The sequence below is a fragment of the Phocoena phocoena genome, chromosome 2 (assembly GCF_963924675.1).
Source record: "Phocoena phocoena chromosome 2, mPhoPho1.1, whole genome shotgun sequence".
NCBI lineage: Eukaryota > Metazoa > Chordata > Mammalia > Artiodactyla > Phocoenidae > Phocoena > Phocoena phocoena.
The window spans coordinates 166,669,028-166,691,524 of record NC_089220.1 but is presented as its reverse complement, the minus strand read 5'-3'; the positions used below and the strand labels follow the sequence as shown (position 1 = coordinate 166,691,524).

At 37.8% G+C, this 22,497-nt stretch overlaps 1 protein-coding gene across 2 annotated transcripts in view; it reads left to right on the top strand.

The window, feature by feature from the left end:
* Positions 1–331: 331 nt before the first annotated feature.
* Positions 332–22,497, top strand: part of ARHGAP21 (Rho GTPase activating protein 21) — an 81,919-nt gene continuing 59,753 nt past the window's right edge. For both annotated transcript variants that reach the window (XM_065871381.1, XM_065871380.1), the window contains exons 1-3: positions 332–343; positions 6,367–6,546; positions 8,958–8,982. In XM_065871381.1, the coding sequence (XP_065727453.1) occupies positions 6,457–6,546; positions 8,958–8,982 (115 nt within the window). In that variant the 5' untranslated portion in view covers positions 332–343; positions 6,367–6,456. The remainder of the gene's footprint in view (positions 344–6,366; positions 6,547–8,957; positions 8,983–22,497) is intronic.

Here is a 22,497-nt window from a genome sequence, read left to right as displayed (position 1 = left end):
AAATTACATTAGAAACCAGAACCTTGAATAGGGAAGGAAATCACATAGGAAAATACCAGCTGTTTCAAAACAATCCATAAATGAAGCCTACAGAGGTAACAGCAGCAGAAAGGACCCATATTGGCCATCATCTTTCATAAATATTAAAATATCTACTGAGAACTAGAATTAATTCTTAGAAAAGTACATCTAGACACATCTAGATATTCAACATCAAAGTAGTTTCAATTGTTATCAACCTGGATTGGCCAAAAAAAAAAAAAAAAAAAAAATTTTTTTTTTTTTTTTAATTTTTAAGAAGGAGATTCCCCGTCAACAGAAGCTTCAAGTCAAGAGTTGCCAGGTATATGTAGCATATAAAGAAGCTTTATTCAAGATTCTTTTAACTCAATCGGAATTAAACAAACAAGCTATTTAATTAAACACACAAGATCTCCTCATGTTGAAAATTTGTAGAGACTTTCTGTCTCATGACAGAAAGTCAGTATGTGAGGAATAATTTGCTGTGAGATTAACTCTCTGTGGCGTTAGGACTGTGGAGACAGAAGCTTAAAGTGTCCAAATATGTAAACCACATGGTATTTCCTCTCCACTCATGGCATAGAATGGAAAGAGTAGGTTGGCTCTATCACTTACTAGCTGTTTTGACAAGTTACTCAACCACAGTGAACCCATATCTCCATCCGACTTCTTGTGGTACATAAAAATCTAGGAAGTTTTATGGCTATTCAAGATTTTGTTTTCCCCTTCAGACAAAACTATGTTTTACACACTATTCTCCTGAGTATGTGAAAAGTGTTATTGTGTAATACACTTTTGAGATAAGCCTTTATGTATTGGTGACCCCTGTGGTTTTAGAAAAACAGTTAAAAGAGTACTTGCTATGTGTGATGTACTGTTTTAAATACTTTACAAACTGTAACTCATTTAATCTTCATGAGAAGCTTATGAGGTAGGCACTATTATTACCACCCTCGTATGGAAGACGAATAACCGAGGTCCAAATGCCCAAGGCACACAGCTGGTGATAAATCAAGGACCCAGGCCCAGGGACTCTGGCTCAGAGTCCATGCTCTTCCCCGCTGTGTGTGCCATCTCCCCATGTAATGAAAGAAAAAACATCAAGCCCAGATAACAGTCATACCTAGAAGAGTTCAGTAATTCAACTATAAAAAAGGAAAAGGACTCACATATTCAAATCATCACCGCGAGAAAGCATGGCCCTAAAATAAGGCAGAAAAATCTTACTTTAAGCAACTGGTACTACTAATATTATAAGTGGTAAGATTTTAAAAAAAATAGCAAAACATTTTCAAGTAATCCGTAGGAGTAGGGCTTATAAACTTAGAAATATGATGGAGTCAATGTTAGGATCTTCTAGGATGAACATAATACTTTCTTATGCTTTATCGTGAATGATTCCTGGAATATACTAGGAAGCCATCCCATTCTATTTAAAGTACAAATAATTACAAAAGATAGCTTAGGGGTCATATAGTTACTGTGTATACAGGGATTGTTTCTTAACTCTCTTGTGTTTGCTTTCATGACAGCCCTGCGTCTTTCACCTCTGGCAAACATTTAGACTTTGTACTTTTTACCTGCGCCACTTTTTTTTTTTTTAAAGCATTTTTGTTGAAGTGTAATTTACAAACCATAAAAATCACCTGTTGTTAAGTGACATTTCAGTGGCTTGTAGTAAATTTATACAGTAGTGAAACTTTCATTACAATCCACTTTTAGAACATTTCCATTATCCCAAAGGGCTCTGTCGTGCCAGTGTGCATTCCCTTCTGTGAGGTTTTTATTACCTTTATTGTTATATGATTAGCATTTTCCCCTATACTTTTGTCCTCTTTGCTTTGCCTGGTTGTTATATCTAGTTTTTACCTTTATTTCGGTTTCTTTTAACCTTCAGTTATTATTCAAGCAGGTGACCTTGTTATGAAGTCTTTTCAGGGAATCAGATGTCAGTTCTTAGTGCACAGGAATGTGACTGCTATGGTTCCAGCCACTTCTTGGCTTCTTGCACGCTGAGGCTGTTGGTACATGAATTGGTGCTCATGGTGGGAAGGTGAGACACGTGTAGAGATAACGTTTTAAGGGTCTTCTCAAGTGGAGAAATCTGACTGCTGTGTCCTTCACTGTGTGCCTGCAGTTTGCCCTTGTTATAAAATCCAACAGATCAAAAGCCTCTGTGGGTAAGGAAGAGAAGGAGGGAGAAAGGCACATATGTGTATTTCTTTTCATCTTCTCTTTTTATGTAGAAAGAATTGTAACCCTTCTTTCCTGTAGGGAAAAGGTAAGGAAACTAAAGAGGATTCGATGTGATGTTCTTGGGAGGCTGAAATAATTGAGACAACGAAGCTTTGTGGCCTCAAAAAATCTTAGTTTGCAGGGAGCGAAAAAAAATTGCTTACTCTTCATCCCATTTTCTCCATTTTTGTAAAGAACTCAGTAGAACAAGACAGAACGGCTCAACACAGAAACTTGAAGCATGACACCGGGATCCAAGAGCCTTATCTATATGGTTCAAAGGAAAAGGAAAGAAAGGTTGAATATATTTGGGAGCTGTGAGGCCAAGTCATAATAATACATTAGAAATAAATTTAATACATGTAAAGTGTTTATAAAATAAAATTAGAGTCCTGCAGAAAAATAAAATTTAAAAATAATAGATTAGATCAAAGACCTATTGGAGGGAAAAGTCTATGCAGACTGCACAGTAGAAGAGATGACGAAAAGTAATGTGACACGGGGGAAATATTCTAGCCTCAGATTCAGGAAACCACGATTTTAATTTAACCATGATTTTAATTCTTGCCCTGATACTAGCCAACAATAATCTTAGACAAATCACTTAAATAATCCAGGCCTCAGTTTCCTCATATGTAACAGGAAAAGGTTCACTTATATTGCTCATAGCTTAGATTCTTTTGTGCTTTAAAATTACACAAGGAGATGGCAACTGAGCACAGGAAAAGATGTTCATCATTGGCCAGTAGGGAAATGCAAATATTACCACAACAAGCTATCACTACACATCTATCACAGTGGCTAAGAGAAAAAATAATGACAATACCAAATGCCCTCGAGGATGCAGAGAAACTTAGAGACACACACACACACACACACACACACACACACACACACACGGAGGGAATGAACTTGTGTGCATATATAAAATAATTCTCTCATTTGGATCTCAAAAGGAGGATCCAGTCACTGTCTAAAGCTTAGGCTAAACTACTTGGATAGTTAAGCCTAGAATAGCAACTTTCATGCTACGAATTCTACCTGATTATGTGATTGCTTTTGCAGTTATTTGAGACTCGGCTTGAGTCCGCCATGTTGATGTTTGGTGTTACTCCCCCTCCCCCTTAAAATCTCCAAGTTTTAGAAGGGGGAATAGACTAAAATGCATTTATGATAAATGAGTTTCAAATGTACAGAGTCTCCATCGGTGGCTCAGAGTCTTGATTACTGTAGCTTTATATGAAGTCTTGTAAGTCCTCCAATTTTATTCTGCTTTTTCAAAGTTGTTTTGGTTGTTTAGGTCCTTTTCATTTCAAAGCGAATTTTAGAAACAGCTTATCAACTCTACACAAAAATCTCCTGGGATTTTGACTGGGATTTCATTGAATCTATAGATCAATTTGGAGAGGGTTGATATTGTAACGATACTGAGTCTTCTGAACCATGAACATGGTGTATCTCTTCATTTATTTAGATTTTCTTTAAATCTCTCAGCAGTGTTTTGGAGTTATAATGTACAGGTCTGGAAAATTTTTTGTCATATTTATACCTAAGTATTTCACATTTTATTTATTTATTTATTTTTTTAAAAAGATTATTTATTAATTTAACTTATTTTTGGCTGCATCGGGTCTTTAGTTGTAGCACGTGGGCTCTTTGTTGCGGTGCCCAGGCTTCCCTCTAGTTGTGGCATCTGGGTTTTCTCTCTCTAGTTGTGGCACGTGGGGTCCAGAGCACGTGGGCTCAGTAGTTGTGGCGTGTGGGCTTAGTTGCCCTGTGGCATGTGGACTCTTAGTCCCCTGATCAGGGATCGAACCCGCGTCCCCTGCATTATAAAGGCAGATTCTTTACCACTGGACCACCAAGGAAGTCCTAGTTTTTCACATTTTAAATGGTATATTTTAAACATCTCAGTTTCCAAGTGCCTATTGTCAGTGTGTAGAAATACTGTTCATTTTTGTATATTTATAATACTTCCGTTCTGTTGGATAGCACTTGATCATAGCCTCCCCTATTGCAGGTTTGGCTGGGAAATGTTACTATCTAGTGTCTTTCCAAATGGAAAAGAACATGAAATTGATAAAATAGCTAACTAGTAACAACCCAAATGTTGACTAATGATGAAAATGTTCAGGATTTAGAAGTCTCTTGAAAAATTGCTTCCAAGAGCATTTTTAAGTTTAAATACCTTCATGTTAAGCAAATCATTGTGGAAGAATAGATAAGATTCACTAGTGGAGCATAATAAAAAGTGTAATGGAATCAAGCATATTCAAGTATTTGTCGTTTGATAAAGGTGACATTTCAAAACTGCTGAGATGAACTTGGAATTGTAATTTCATACAAAATCTTAGCAGCAAGGTAGACATGTTAAGTTTGAGATACCTGTTAGATTGGGGAGATGTCTGGGCTAGAGATAAAAATTGGGGAAATCACCGAAAGCCAGAGCAGAGGTAGAAAGGTCCATGGCTGAGTCCTAGGTATTCCTAAATTCAGAAGTGGAGCAGTTGATGAGGTAGTGAGGAAGACTGAGCAGAATCCCGGCTGTTAGGAGGAGATTCGGTGTGGGAAGTCACGTGGGGAAGTTTTTCAGGCAGGAAGTAGTCACAGAAGACAAGGGCTGAGAATTGATCATTCAATTTAGAGACGTAGAAGTCTTTGGGGACCTTGACAAGAGCAGTTTCTGGGAATTAGGGAGGCAACAGCCTGATTTAAGGGGATTTAAGAGACAAATGGGAGAAAAATAATTGGAGATATAGCAGCATAGACAACTTTCAAGAGGTTTTCCTGTAAAGATAGGCAGAAAGACAAAGTGGAAGCTGGCGAGGGCTGTGGTCAAGAGAGGATTTGTGTTGTTGTTTTAAGATTAAAGAACATAGAAAATGTACACATGCGCCAATGGGAATGATGTCGTGAAGAGAAAACATGATGTAAAAGAGCGAGGGGAGAATCGCTGGGACCATGTCTTTGTCTAGGAAGAGAGAATAGGCTCTAGTCCATAAGTGCTGGGGCCTTAGAACAATGGGCGGTGCAGCCGTTGTCACAGGAGGGAAACGGGAATGTGGCACAGTTGCAGGTAGGCGGGGAGATGTGGCCGGCGACTAAGCTCTCACTGTCCTGCTTGTGTATTTTCGGTGTAATAAAAGCAAGGTCATCAGCCCCAAGTGAGGGCGGGGGAGAAGGGATGAAATGGTCGTCTTGGATGAATGGACTGGAGAGAAATGGACAGACAACACTGAAGGCTCGCTTGAGGTTAGCGGTCATGAACTTAGAGGGAAAGCCGCCGGCTTAATTTTCTGTTTTTCTCCACCCATGTTTGGCCACGTGCGTGCAGGTCCAGAGTAGGTCATGTTGATTTATCCAGGGTGAGGTCTTCTCAGGTGACTTTGAGGAAGTGAGGGAAAGGCAAAGGAGTGAACTGAAGCTGGTTTAAGAGAGAGCTGAGGACGTGGGGCAGTGAGGGACGGGTGTAGGGTCAGCCTCAGATGGAAGAATCGTAAGGGTTGGCATGTGAGCGGGATGCAGCGTGGGCTCCTTGATCTGAGATTGCAGAGGGTTTTTACTCGTGAGCAGATAAAAGCCAAGAGTTGGAGAGAGATAGCAGAGAACTGGAAAGCCAGGATATTGGAAGGATTATCTATGTGGGTGCTGAATTTGCGCTCAGAACCTGAAGCCTTAGCTCTTATTTTCTGATACCCTTTGCTGCCATTGGACTGATAACATGTTTAGTGTTCTTACTCGCAACAGTTTCATGTCTCTTCTTTCATAGTTTCTGTTTCTTAGTCCTTAGTGCTCTGTGAGATTTTGTGTTGTCTTTCATTCCATCTATTGCATTTAAAATTTTAGCCATTATATTTCTCATTTCCCAGAGTTCTTTCTTGCTTCTGATTAACTTTTCATAGCATCCCACTGTAGGAAAAAAATTGAGTTTTGGGTAATCCGCATGATTTGTTGTACCACGTATAATAGTTCATGCATCAGAATATGGTTCTTGTTCTCCAGTAAGTTCCTTTCTGCACTCAGGTATTATATTTTTACACATAAATTTTTCCCCAAATGATGAAGTATATTGTGTTACATAGTTAACTTTTAAACGTCTTTTCATTTTAGGTATCAAAAAGTAAAGATGGAAAAGAACAAAGTGAAACTGTATCACCATCCGAAGATGAAACATTCTCCTGGCCAGGTCCCAAAACAGTTATGTTGAAAAGAACATCCCAAGGCTTTGGTTTTACATTAAGGCATTTTATTGTTTATCCCCCAGAGTCTGCAATTCAATTTTCATATAAGGTAAGAGAAGTAATTAAAGTAGAACACAAGGCAAATCCTGTCTCCTTCTTGTCTTCCTCTCATCCTGCCTTCTTTCTATCTTAAAAGAATTGTGTCATATCTGCATTTTTATTATATTCTTTTCCATCTTTTAGATATTTTTTACCTTCTAGAACAAACACTTTAATCTCCTCTGAAAGGTCATACTGATTATGAACTCCATATCTTTTTTACTAGAACTTCTAATTCTAAACTTCACTCTACTTTTTCTAATGTGTAGCTCTTTTTCTAGTATCTAGAAAGGTGGTTGAGTTTTCTAGGCTGAGCATGCGGAGGAAATATTATAGTTCGTTAAAATATTTGGACAGTTATAAAAAATTATTAGAATTAGACTGATACTTAACTTTCAGATAGGTAATATGATGGCAAGTCAGAATTTAAAAACACAGCTTCTCACCAGACTGCCTTACACTCATATGCTTCAACGTATAGGAACATGGTCTAAGAAGCAGCGGATGGAATCATTATAATGGCAGCTGACATTCTGAGTACTTGTTCTGTATTCTTTATGAGCATTATATCAGTTTATTATTAACCTCATATAATAGATATGGAAACTGGTCTGAGTCATATAATGAGTAAGTGGTGGACCCAGGATTTGAACTTGGCCAACGTGAATGCCTGATGCTTAACTGTTGTTCAACAGTGTAATGCAAATAATGACATTCAGAAGACTTCGAAGACTTCGGCTAAGCCACTTAACTTCTTTTGGCTTCTAGATTTCCATTCTAATTCGAGGGGATTGTACTAGAAGATTAGAAAGTCCTTTCTAATTCTAAATGTCTGTGAATCCTGGGCTGTCTTGTAAAACATAGTGTCAGATTGCTTCTGGAGGCCACACTTTTTTTTATTATATCTTTCTTAAATATTTCTATCTAGGAAAATGTCTTATAAGATAAGCTTTTAAAAGTACTAAAGAGTTTTTAAGAATTGAATAATTGCTATCTTTAGAATTAAAATTGACCAGTTTGGTGTTCCTGAAATGTATAAAACAGTTGATCTGGATTCCCTAAGAATCTCCTTTATATTTAAATGTCTTAAATAGTAAAACTTAGGTATTAGGTCACATGTGAGAGTAGTTGAAAATTTAAGTCCCTTGCGTTAATTACATATTAAGACTGAATTTTATTTTTTGTCTTTTGGTTTTGTTTTGAAGAAGAGCTTTGGATCATGATGATATAGGTAGTACAGTTTTTATAAGATGATTTTACTAAACACGGATTTCAAATGCATTATTATTATTGTTATAATCGGAAAATATTTCTAGAAATTTTAGAGGCACAGTGTAGCTGCTAACACAATCTTTGGAGTCAAAAGGGCCTGGGTTTGAGTCCCATCTCTGCCCTTGTTAGCTTTGTGACCTTGGGTTAGTCTCCTAATAGACAGTGACAGCACTTTTCTCACTGTGGCTGTGTTAAGTGATATAATACATATAAAACAGTTAGTACAGGAATTGGCAGACAATAATTGCTCATTAAACCTCAGCTATTAATGCTGTTATTTAACACAGATGTTCTTGCAAATAGGTCTGTCTTGTACCTTTTACATGGAAAATATTTATTGAAATCTTTTCAGCTATAAAAATGTGTTCATTCACTTCAAAGGGGTATATAAAAATTAATATTGTAGAGCTTTCAGAAAATGTGCAGTTAATACAACGTCTTTATTATGTATCTGGCAACCTTGGCAGTCTCAGAACAGAGCATATAACCAGGAAAAAACTATGTATTTGGGCAGCCAAAATAAAGGTCAAAAATTATGTAACAAATTATCAGCCCTTCACTAAATCTGTTTTTCTTTCTGCAGTACGTTGTAGTTTTTGTATGGTAGAGGCTCAACAAATATTTGAATAAATGTATTTTTATGCTAGCTTTTCAAAGTTGCTTTTCTAATTTCCCAGCTAGAGGTAGATAACATGGCAGCAAGACAGCCTGGTAGCAATGAAAGCAACCAAATAGATAAAGCTCAAGGTTTTAAATATATACCAATTTGGAGCCAATGTATCCAAAGACAGTTCTGCGTCCTGTAATAGCCTTTAAAGGCCCATTTTTCGATGTATAGTGCATAAGTGATGACCAGCCTGGCCCTCTCTGTACAGCTGTTTACTTCTGACAACTCTCCTCGGATGTCCGTTTTAGACATCTTACACTCAGTATGTCAGAAGCTTCTGTTGTCCTCCTCATAAATTGGCTTTACCTACAGCCTTCCCATTTCTGTGTGTGACAGCTTCCTCCTTCTGGCAAGAGGCACTGTTAGTAAGACTGTAATTGGCACATTTTGGGGAGGGCAATTTGACTTGAATTGAGCCTCACTGTGATTTTACCAGTTATAAACAATATTCATATATGAATATATATTTTTTTATTTTGTAGGATGAAGAAAATGGCAACAGAGGAGGTATGTTATAAAAGGTTTAATTTTTCTCTGAATGTTTTTTTACCCATGCCCTTCCAGTCTTTAAGTAATATTCAATGAGATGATATAGCTTTTGGAGTCCAAATATATAACAACAGTCCTTAGATGTGAGAGTCATAGAAATTAAATGTTTTTACCGTAGACTTCAAAATTTTACGGATTCCATTGTGTCACCATAATTTGTGTAATGATTTTATTGTCATTTATATATTAGTGGTTATGTGGGGGAATGTATCATGATTCTGAGGGAAGGAATTCTGAGATTTTTTATTCAATTAGTAATCTTTTAAATTTAGTGATTCTTTTAGTGTGTGTTTTATCTGCTAGATTTATTGGTTCAAATATTGAGAAGTAGAGTATTTTGGTTCTTGTAGTTAGTCTTACTCTTGATTTAAGCATATTTAATGAACTTAAAAGGCTGGGGATGGGGTTATTTCTTAAAAACTGCCATTTATTTTTGTTTCAATCTTATATGAACTTTAATGAATTAAAATTTATACACAATAAAAAGCACCCATCTAGAAAACTTATTTCTATATAAATTTAGATGTTTAAAAAGTTGTAAAAATAGTGAAAAGTTTCCATATATCTTTCATTCAGCTTCTCCTTGTGTTAAAAACATAACTATGGTACAATTAACAAAATTAAGGCACTCCTATCTAAACTGCAGGATTTATTTGGATTTTTCCCCTTTTCTGTTCCCGGAGTTCACATTGCATTCACTTGTCACACCCCCTTGGTTCTTCTAGTCTGTGACAGCGCCTCAGTCTTTCCTTGTAATTCACGGGCTTGATAATTTTGAGTAGCACTGATCAGTTATTTTGAATGTCTTTCAGCTTGGTTTTGTCTTGATGTTTTCTTATTATTAGTTTGAAGTGATGCATTTTTAGCAAGAATACCCATGTGCACGTAATTTAAGTGTACTGTTATACTAAAGGTTTTGTTGTGATAAATATGTAACGGGAAACCACCATTCCAATCAAGATGTGATATCAAAAAGAACCTTTGCGTCATTCCATAAAGTTCCCTTGTATGGCTTTGCTGTCAACACTCTGCTGGCCCTAGACAATTGCTGAGCTGCTTTCTGTCACTATAGATGAGTTTTGCCTCCTCTAGAGTTTCTTATAAACGGAATAATACAATGTGTACTCACTCTTTGTATCTTTCAAAGATACATCTTCTCAGCCCATCTTCTTTGGCATAGTAGTTTTGAGATTCACCACTTTGTAAGTGTAGGTACTAGTAGTACTACTTTTTTTTGCTGAGTGGTTTTTCCCTTGCTTGCATAGACCATAAATTGTTTATCCACTCACCTGTTGATGAACCTTTATAATACCCGTATCTTATTTGAGGTCTTGGAATGGTTATGTTAAGGGTTAAACTGAGAGGAAAATGGTTTCTTTCAGCACTATCAAAAGTAATGAGTGTGTAGGGTGAGGTAGGACCCTTCATAGTTGTCACCGTTGTTTGTGCAAGATGGGCCACTCCTTGCACAAGGTCACCATCTGTCATGCACCAGGGCTCAGGATGGATTCCAAATGTTACTTGGCCTTAGTGGGGAAAGGGAAGACTGACAAAACCACGATAGGCAAGAGAAAAGAAGACGTGGGTCCTCTGTCTCCCCATTATCCTACAGAGTGATGTACTGATGCCTGGACTACCTACCAGACACACCGCGCCTAGAATTTCATGCCTGTCATGTTCTAGTTTCTACTGGGAGAGATATACTGCTAATAAATGTAGAGGGACTTAGTTATAAAACTTTATTCTGCAGATGTTTATATTTCTGACATATCCATTCACTGAAGTGACATTTCATTATATGCTTTGACTGGAGATAATAGACTTAAACATTTGTAAGGGAAAACTTGGAAGATCTAGATCTAACAGAAGGAGATTTGGAGAGGCATGATAAAGTGAGACTGAAGGGTGTCATCTGCTGGGAAAAATTACAGTTTAAATACCATTTTATTTATTAATTTATACTTAATCTCATTCAAAAAAGTGTTTGTGTACACATGCATGTATTATAGTAAGATAAAAATAAGATTAAGACGTTCATGGGGGAAAAATGAATTAGACTGACATTTGAGAGGTTTAGTACACATAAATCCGTGCTGTAGATCCTACACTGTTATCAAAAATGGGCTATAAATTTGCTTCTGAGCTTTTCCAATGGCAAGAAAAAAAGAAAAAGAGAGAGAGTGAGAGAAAGAAAGGAGAGAAGGAAGGAAGGGAGGGGGAGGGGGAGGAGGAAGGGAAGGAAGGAGGAAGGAAAGAAGGATGGATTATTATTTAAGGATTAGCCAAGGATTCACATTATCCATAAGAAAACAACATCTGGTTTGCCCTGAGGTCTGAGACACATTTCTCCTATGGTTCCTCCTAATGGAAACAGAGAATAATATAGTAGGTAACATCCTCAGTACCATCCCTTTATATGACTGTTTTTTAAGAGATTTCTCAATGTAAGCTGATTTCCAAACCCCACGGTCCAATTTAGTGTAAAGAACTTCTCAACTGGGGACAGATTTGCTCCCCAGGGAACACATGGCAGTGTCAGTTGTCACAGTTAGGGTGGGGGGAGGGTGTGCTGCTGGCATCTAGCAGGGAGAGGCCAGAGATGCTGGTAAGAATCCTACAATGCACAGGACACCCGCCTTCCCGCCCCCGCCACCCCAAAGAATTATCCGGCCCAAATGTTAATAGTGCCAGTGTTGAGAAACCTTGGGTTATAGTGATGGCTACCAAAACAATGGCCCGACTGTACAGGTCCCCAAGAGTCTGGCTTGATCTGGTGACAATACTCAGACCATTTAGAAGAATGGATATTAAGGACCACCTATCCAGTGATCTTTCATGATTATTATACCTCACAACTGAATTTTGATCTGAATTGAGTTAACGCTATAGTTTGAGGTTAAATTATCTGGCCATTCTACTGGCATTGCATGTTGTCAATGAAGGAGTAATCATGAGTAAGAAAAATGTTAGTTTAAGAAAATATAGAGTCAATCAGTATGTTAATAACTAGAAGATAAAATAGCTGAAAGAAAAAAAATCAAAGAATGTAAATAATTGAAATGTAATAATCTTATCATCAGGAATCCAACAGATTGAGGGAGAAAATAATTATAAGCTAGTTTAACAATTTAATTTAAAAGGCCAATAGAAGAATTAAAGTAAACACAATGTAACTAAGGTTTTAAAATAAGAAAAATACAAATTCAAGCACCTTACCTCTTACGAAGCAAGGTCCATCAAAGTAAGATTATTTATAAAGTTCAGAACATCTGTATGGTTTTCTTCCTAAGAAGAACACTATAAAAAGATATGAGAATACCTAAAGAAATAATTTTATGATATGTTTGTAATATACCTGAAAGGAGAACTACTTGATTTTTAATTTTTTAGGGTGGTAGAAATTAATGTCTGATTGAGGACTTAATCTATAGTCGGAATCATAATATATGTTATTATGCTGTTTAATCCTCACTGTAATGCTGTGAGGTGTGAGACAGTATTCCCATTTTGTAGACGAGGAAACTGAGGCTGAAAAAGACGTAAAGTAACTTGCCCAAGATCACACAGCTAAGTGACAGAGCTGGACCTCCAAATCAGGCATGTATAACTCTGAAGCCCATCTTCTTTAAACTGTGCGATTTTATATGTGTTGACTTAAAAAAATAGTTTGACTTACATAGGGTCAAGAATTAGTAGATAAATATAGGGTATATTTACTATGTTAGGAAATTAACTCTGTGAAATGTCTCCGCGTTGCGAAAGTTAAAAACAAGGAAACCCTAGCGGTCCAGTGGTTAGGACTCCCAATGCAGGGAGTGCAGGTTCGATCCCTGGTCGGGGAACTAAGATCCCACATGCTGCGTGGCGCGGCCAAAAAACGAAAAAAAACCCAAAAAACAAGGAAGCCTGTTCCATATTTGTGAACACTTAAAGACAAAGAATTCACAACAAGGTCAGGGAAACACCAAGTTCAGAGGCCCCAGACATCTTATAGGAGCACCCACCACTTGTTACTGGACTCTGAATAGCTGGCTAGCAGTGGACCTGGAAAGTTAAATGAGTTTAAAGAGTTCCTAGTTCTCTGTGTCCTTTTGCCTCCCTGGGCCAGGCTTGCTTTCGTCATCCCCGTTGGCAGTGGGAGTCACAGGCTGGTCTACAGAGGCCTACTTAGCTTACGTTTAGTACTCAAAATACCATTTCAGATAAACTGATCAGATCATCCGTCAGAACATATTCTATGTGAAAAATATGTTCTGACTTGTGGACAATTACTTATAGATCCGTTTAAAAAATACAACCTATTTTGAGACAGATGACACGTAATCTATTATTTTGACTCAGCCTGAATGTTTCGATATTTATTTTATAGTCTCATTTCCTTTTCAGACTTATTTTCAAGCGTACTGAGATTGCGAAATCCTTTTATATGAATTTTGTTTAATGAAACAGAATCCCAACCTCCGGTATAATGATCCGAGTCAGAGCGTAGAATCACTGGAGAGAAAAGAATGCCCAGAATTTTATTCAAGCTCCTAAGAGATCCTGCTGTGTTGCCAGAATTCTGTGGAACGGTTGAAAGGTCTTTTTTGGTGTTCTTTCCTTTTGGTACCTCAGTGGAGTCTCTTTTGCCAGTCAGTTTTCCGATTATTCTCTTTACCCAGCTTTTTCCATTCTGTTATATATTATTTCTCATATCTTGTATATATGTGTCCTCTCTTGTGTTTTAAAAGTTATTTTTCTCTCTTGTTGGTTAGTTTTCTGCGCTATAATGCAAATACTGTTTACAAGAGAAAGGCCGTCAAGGTCTTTTATCACTTCTTGGTGATAATAATGCTGGCGGATAATTGCTATCTTGCTGATGTCCTGTTGTCCCTTAAATCATAAATTCATAAATAATCAAAATAAGAATAATAGAAGGTTTGTAATTACCATTATTTCTCCTTATTCTATGAGAAAAAGTCTACCTCAGCTTAGTTGTAGGGACACTTCCAGTATGCTAAAATGTGTATGTTATTTTGTTAGATGCTCAATAACTGGTGGATTTCTACTGTGGCATTAAACTTTATATTCAAGCATGTTAATAGTAGAAAAAAAAAGTATCTGGGAATTCTGTATACTTTCTCAGTAGTAAAAATTTGTATTTTGTGATTGTGGTCACTTCTGACAAACGGCTCTGTAGTCCGTGTTAGAGTTTTCTAGTGAAGGATAGTTTAGTGGCAAGACATAGAACCCCCCGCCCCTGCCAGGCCACCTTAGGAAAGATGTGTTAATTCTAAGAAACAAATAAGACATCTCCAAATTCAAAGTCAAGTGCTATAGGATACCCAGGGTGCCCCAGACACCAGAATTAGGACCTGGAAAGTAACTAAATGCAGAGTAACAACACAGACAACAGCAACAAAATCTTGGCATATGATCCTCCAAAGGCCTAAACTCTGCTACTTACAGGATGGTTTAAATGATGTTCACAGGTAATTTTGATTATACATGATTGTCTCATATGCTGACCTCTGTAGAAGGAACAACCCTAACTGTATCTTCTTCCTTCCTTCCTCTCTCATCATCATAATTCCAGATTCCCCAAGAGAGAAATGTAATTGGCCTAGTTCATCGTTTAATGAACAGCACTCACTATGTTTAGAGATCAGATGTTCTTCAGTTTAATGAAGATCTAAATTCTGTAGAGCTGAGAAAATTGAGTGTATTTTATGCTGTTGATTTCCATTAATAGATTGAAAACCAACCTATTCCCTCAGGATAATATAACGCTAAATTATGGACCTGAAAATTGGTTGGAAGAAGAAATTCTTATTATGGGTAGGTCTGTGGTCTGTGGTGTGGTGGTAGGGTGTCAGAGTTGTGTTCATGTTACTTTTGAAATGTAGCAGTACTAACTGAGTGGGCTTCACAGATCTCATGATGTCTTTGGGAAGGCACATTAACTGAACCCCTTAGGATCCATTTTTAACTGTATTTATTGACAGGTAAATTATTTGAGCTTTGAGTTTCTCTGGTAGTTAGGTAAATATACTGATTAGCTGCATATTTTTATTAACTTATAGTGCTGTTCAGTTGAACAACCACAGGTGTCTTTAAACTGTCTTGAAGATATTTTACAAAGTAGAAATGATGGTGGTGGTGGTGGTGATGATGCTGGTGATGGGGCGATGATGATGGTGACGGGGTGATGATGGTGGTGGTGATGCTGGTGATGATGGTGACGGGGTGATGATGATGATGGCTGTGATTGTGGTGATGAGGACGATGATGGTGGTGGCTGTGATGATGGTGGCAGTGACTGGGTGGCGGAAGCAGCTAACTTACAGTGTGCCAGGTGCTGTTCTAAGACTCTGCATGGAGTAACTCATTTAATCATCACAACAGCTTTCTGGGGTGGATATTATTATCATCTCCTTCTTTTTTTTTTTTTTTTTTTTTTTTTTTTTGTGGTACGCGGGCCTCTCACTGTTGTGGCCTCTCCCGTTGTGGCCTCTCCCGTTGCGGAGCACAGACTCTGGACGCGCAGTCTCAGCGGCCATGGCTCACGGGCCCAGCCGCTCCACAGCATGTGGGATCTTCCCAGACCGGGGCACGAACCCGTGTCCCCTGCATCGTCAGGCGGACTCTCAACCACTGCGCCACCAGGGAAGCCCTCATCTCCACTTTTAAGATGAGGAAATTGAGGCACAGAGTGTCTAACTAGCAAGTGGTAGAGTTGGACAGTTTGATTCTAGAGTTTTCTCTCAATTCCCACCCCAGCTTCTCAGAAAGAACTTTACTCTCACATAATTCATTCTTGAAAATGTGAAAGAGGGTTCTGTTCCCTTGAAAGTCAAGCAGTATTAAAAAAATCACTGAGGGACTTCCCTGGTGGTGCAGTGGTTAAGAATCCGCCTGCCAATGCAGGGGACATGGATTCGAGCCCTGGTCCAGGAAGATCCCACATACCACAGAGCAACTAAGGCTGTGCGCCGCAACTACTGAGCCTGTGCTCTAGAGCCCACGAGCCACAACTACTGAAGCCTGTGCACCTAGAGCCCATGCTCCACAAGAGAAGCCACCGCAATGAGAAGCCTGTGCACCACAACGAAGAGTAGCCCCCTCTCGCTGCAACTAGAGAAAGCCCGTGCACAACAATGAAGACCCAATGCAGCCAAAAAAAAAAAAAACAGAAAAGTAAAAAAATCACTGATTCAAAATTCAGGTATAATTTTGTTAACATAGAATTAGCATATCATACTTGTTCTTTAGTTTTCTTCTTTATCTTCATAATTGAATATGTACTGTTGGCTTAAACCTACTGGGCTTAAGGATAAAGCATCGTTGCTTTAATGTCTGCAGTTGGTTTTCATCTTTGATTCAGTTATATTATGACTGATAACACTTTTTTTGTTTTTGTTTTATTTTGGTTTTTTTTACTTATTTTTGTGAAATGATAAGAGCACTTATAGGTATTTACCCAAGATAAATGAAACATGCCTGCAAGAATATTTGTACAGAGATGTTCAAATTATTCATATTAAATAAGCACTGGATTGAGTCGACCTAAATATTAATCAGCATATGAATTGATGACCAAATTGTGGTATATCCATATAATGGACTACACAGGGCATCTTGGATCAGTCTCAAAAGCATTTATTTTCTTGAGGTGGAATTCACCTAACATAAAATTCACCCTTTTAAAGTGACCAATTCAGTGACATTTAGTAGAGAATTAAAGGACATGTATGCAGTGTGCATCTTCCACCTCTATCTAGTTCCAAAACATTCCGTCACCCCAAAAGAAAACCCATGTCCAGTAAGCAGTCATTCACTGTTCTCCCCTCCCCCAGGTCCCTGGCAACCACCAATCTGTTTTCTGTCCCCATGGATTTAACCTGTTCTAGATATTTCATATAAATGGAATCATACAATATGCAACCTTTTTCATATGGCTTCTTCCACTTAGTGTAATGTTTTTGAGGTTTGTCTGTGTGTCACATATATCAGTACTCCATTCCTCTTTATGGCTGAATAATATTACATTGTAGGTATATACCACAGTTTGTTTATCCACTCATCCACTGATGGACATTTGGGCTGTTTCCACCTTTTGTGGTTAGTGCTGCTATGAACATGCATGTACAAGTGTTTGTTTGCATTCCTATTTTAAATTCTTTGAGGTATATATCTAGGAGTGGAATTGCTGGGTCATATGGTGATTCTATGTTTAACATTTTGGGGAACCGCTAAACGGTTTTCTGTAGTACCTGCACCATTTTTACATTCCCATCAGCAATATATGAGGACCCCAGTTCCTCTACATCCTCACCAACACGTGTTATTTTCCATTTTTGTTATTATAACCAACCTTTCGAGTATGAAGTGGTGTTTCATTTTGGTTTGCTTTGCATTGCCTTAATAACTAATGATGTTGAGCATTTTCATGGGCTTGTTGGCCATTTTTATATCTTCTTTGGAGAGATGTCTGTTCAAATCTATTGCCCATTTTTTTAATTGGGCTGTTTGTCTTTTTGTTTTTGAGTTGGAAGTATTCTTTATATATTCTAGATACTAGGCCCTTATCAGATACATGATTTGCATAGATCTTCTCTCATTCTGTAGGTTGTCTTTTTATTTTCTTGATAATGTCCTTTGATGCACAAAATTTTAACCTTTGATGAAATCTAATTTATCTACGTTTATTGCTCACGCTTTTCCTGTCAAACTCATTTTGATTAGTGAAGAAGCCAAGTGCAAAAAGAGTACATACTGTCTGATCCCATTTATGTGAAACTCCAGGAAAGACACATCTAAACAAATCTGTGGTTGCCTGAATTGACTAGGAAGAGGCACAAGGGAAGTTTTGGGCTTGATGGAAATCTTCTATATCTTGATTGTGGTGGTGGTTGCATGGGTGTGTACATTTGTCCAAACTTAGGAACTGTGTACTTAAATGGGTGCATTTTATCTTAGGTAAATTATAATAAAGTTGATTTAAAACAAAAAGAACATATGCAGTTTATTCAGTCTACTGTTGATGGACATTTAGATTTTTCCCAGTGTTTACCTATTTCAAACAGTGCAACTGTGAGCCATCTTATTACACGTACTTTGTGCACAAATGTCCTCATTTCTGGTGGGTATATATATCTAGGGATGGCATTACTGACTCATAGGTATGCATACAATCACATTTAGTAGATACTGCTAAAAAGTTTTCCAAAGTGATTATACCGATTTACACAGCCACGAACAGGGTATGAGAATTCCACTTGCTCCATATCATCACTAACACTTGGCATTTGTCAGTCTTTTTAATTTTATCCATTCTAGTGAGTGTGTAGTGGAGTGGGTTAATTTAAACTTTCTTGACACTGATGAACTCGATTACCTTGTATTTGATTATTAGCTATCAGTGCTTTTTAAAATAATTCATATGTAGGAGTCTAAATATTTTCTATGAAGATTTTATTAGTTATATATTTAGCAGATATTCAGCTGTGACTTGCCTTTCAATTTCTTATTAGTAATTTTGATAAAGGGAAGTTCCTAATTTTAATGTAGTCCAAATTATCAATCTTTTCTTTTATGGTTAAAACTTTGAGTGCTATTGAAGAAATTTTTTTCTACTCCATGGTCACGAAGATATTCTCCTGTGTTATCTTCCGAGATGCTTTATTGTTTTGTCATTCACAATTAAATCTACAATTCACTTGTACTTGATTATTTTTACATGTTGTATGGGATCAAGGTTAATTTTTCCCCATACTGATATGCATTTGGCCTGGCACTATTTAGTGAAAAGTCTATTTTTTCTACTGCTCTGTAATACCACCTTGATCATACAGTGTTTATATACGTTTTGGTCTGTTTCTGGACCATATTCTATTCCAGGGGTCGGCATGTGGCTCATTTTTGTACAGCTTCCAAACTAAGAATAGTTCAATATTTTTAAAGGGCTGTTTAAAAAAAAAGAATATGTGACAGAGACTGTATGAGTCCTGCAAAGGCTAAAATATTTACCATCTGGCCCTTTACAGAAAAGTTTGCTGAACTCCATTCTATTCCATTGGTCACTTTCTTTGCTGCAACACTGTGATCTTAATTACTGTAGCTGTATAATGTGTTGCTATTAGGTAGAGTAAGTCTTCCAATTTTGTTTTCAAGATTGGATTGGCTGTTCTTGTCCATTTACAGTAACACACACACACACACACACACACAAACACAAACAAATTCTTCTGGAATTTTGATTGGTTTTATATTATTTACAGTGTTGAATATTTGAAAATATTTGAGGTATTGAATCTTTCAATCTACGAATGTGGTGTATCTCTCCCATGAATGAGTTTTGAATTTTTCTGCATCTTTTAGAATAAACATTTGATTTTTTTTTCCCTTTAGTCTCAATATAGTGAATTATATTGATTTATTTTTTAAATGTTAAACCAACTTTGCATTACAGAACTAAACCAAGATTGTTCCTAATGTATGTACTTTTTATATATTACCAGTTTTGGCTTTCTGTTTTATTTAGAATTTTTGCATCTCTGTTCAAGGATTGCTTCACATAAAGGTGGACTTTGGTCCTTTTGATATATGGAGTATCAGTTTGGGTTCCCTGAGAAGCAGACACAAAGACAGAAATGGTGGCAAGACAGGATTAGACATAGCAGAGATTTATTGGGGGAAATGCCTGTAGAAAGGAGCAGGAAAGGACGGGGAAGACTTAAGACAGTGATACAGGTCTGATGCCTGTGAAGGAAGAGAGGAAAAGAGGATTTGGTAGGAAGGCCCTGACTGCAGCACAGTTCTCAGAAGGCCTGTGCTGGGCCAGAGAGGAGTCCCCAAACCAACACTGTCCCTTAGAGGAGTCCTGCTTCAGAGGGTGGGGGAGTGGCAAGTGTGAACGTGATGGTGGGTCCAGGCTGGGGCTGGCAGTCAGCTGTGTTCTCTTTGGCAGAACAGGGCTGGGCTTCTACCTTTGCAGCCCTACTCACGTGTTGTACTCCTTGGGAGGCCCAACTGAAAGCATATAGTGTTTTCCAGGGCCCTCTTCCTTGCTGGACCCCAACGTCCATGTTTGTGTCCCTGACCCTTGGAGACCGAGGGAGGCCGTGAACAGCTACTCAGTTTCAGCCTTTACTTTGGAAGCAGAATTTGCCTCAAGGCGAAAAGCAGTGTAAAACATGGGGCTCCCTGGACTTCATTCTCCTATTTTGGTTTATCGATTTTTTGAAGGCAAACTTTTTTTATATCTGCTTTTAAGATTTTTCTCTATAGGGGCTTCCCTGGTGGTCCAGTGGGTAAGAATCCACGCTCCCAATGCAGGGGGCCCAGGTTTAATCCCTGGTCAGGGAACTAAGTTCCCACATGCATGCCACAACTAAGAATCAGCATGCCACAACTAAAGATCCCGCATTGCCGCAACTAAATATGCCACAACAAAGATCCCATGTGCCACAACTAAGACCCAGTACAGCCTAAATAAATAAATAAATAAGATTTTTCTCTATATCTTTGATGTTTAGCCATTTTGTAATGATGAGTCTAGGTGAGGATATATTTTTATTTTTCTTGTTTGGGATTCATTGAGCTTCTTGTGTCTGTAGATGGATGTCTATCATCAGTCTAGGAAGTTTTCAGCCAGCATCTCATCACATATTACCTGTGTCCTTCTGTAACCCAATGCTCTCTTCTTCTGGGGCTCCAATCAAACATATGTTAGATTTTCTTACTCTACCCCCCATGGCTCCTAAATTTTCTGTTTCTTCTCTGTGTGTGCGTGTGTGTGTGTGTGTGTGTGTGTGTGTGTGTGTCTGCATTCCAGGTAATTTCTCCCTATGTATATTCAATAATTTTCTTTTTAGCTGTTTGCATTTTAAATTTTAATTATTAGAAGTTCTTTAGGGTAGTGCACCGAATATGCTTGATCACTTCCTATAGTTTCCTCTTTACCATTTTTAAGCTTAATTTAAAAACTTCTTCAGACATGATAAGCAAAGTTGTTTTATAATCTCTGTCTGGTGATTCCATTATCAGAAGCCTTTGTGGATCTCTTTCTCTCTTTTTTTTCCTGGTGGTTCTAGCTCAGAGGGTGTTGTGTTTTTGGAGTTTTTTTTTGTTGTTGTTGTTATTATTATTATTTCTGGATGTTTGACTATTTTGTGTTTATTGACCTTCAAATATCATTACTGAAGATTTTTTGAGATCTAGGATAAAAGATTGTTGTTTGCTTTATCCAGATCCAGGCTATTACTTGATTTAGCCTATAAATCTATGTGAAGTTCGGCCTCTAGCTACTTCTTAGAGATCGGTTTCCCTTCCCTTACCCCCTACTCTGCTTAGTTAGCACTGAGATAGCCTCTGGGCTGGTGGGAACATTCTTTCCAGTTACCCTTACTCTTCAGTGTGGGAAAAGTCTCCTAACAGATTCGTAACTGGACAAGACTTGGGCTTTTTCCTCTGCCTGCTGAGTGCAGAAGCCCTTAAGACGGAAGTTCTAACCTGGGCATATATTATGATATTAGTAGTAATTTGGGGAGGTAATTTTCTTTTTTTGTTCTTTGTTGTTTTTTTGGCCACACTGTGTGGCATGTGGGGTCTTAGTTCCCCTCCCGGGGATTGAACCCGCACCCCCTGCAGTGGAAGCATGGAGTCTTAACCACTGGACAGCCAGGGAAGTCCTGGGAGGTAGTTTTCTAGTAGCTGGACTTTGTATGCGTATACACTATGGCGCAAGTATAAGTGATGTATTCCCTGTACTCACTCACTTTGCTAATATATGGATACTTCAGTGAATGCTTTGCTGCCCATGTATTTGTCTTATTAAAATAACTTTATTCTATCAACATAGTTATAATAAAATTACCAAGTTATTTGTAGTCTGCTATTATGGGCAATGTTTCCTACTGTAAAAATATATACACACATGTATAAACTTGCATACACGTGTACACACACAAAGATAATAAGTGATTTTTATGTCATATGTTGCTAGCAACAGGTTAACTCAATATATTTATTTTGTTTCTCTTCATTTGACAGGTAGGAAACAGGGGAAAGGAGGGCTTCAGGGTCTTCTGAGTAAATAGGACAAAGCAAAACACTGTGGAACGCCAGATGTAAAGGACAATGATGACAAGGACATATATAGATATAGATATAGATACACACGGGGGAGAGAGTGATAGCTTTCAGTATGTTCAATAGTTTCCAAACGTTTGAAAGGATGTTTTGTACAAGATGGAGAAGAGTGCTGTTTCACAACTAGTGAAAGATGCAGGTAGACTCTTTCCCTGATTTTCTCCTGGGAAATCCCTACTCATATTTTGGACACAGTTAATCTGAGTGATTGCAGTAAACAAGTGAAAACTTTCTACTTCCTAATATACCTGTTCCTGGGAGGTGATGATAGTAATACAGATCTGATAACGGAAAATAGAAAAATAAGAAGGGGGATTCTGTCTTTTATCAAGAGTTGGTCAT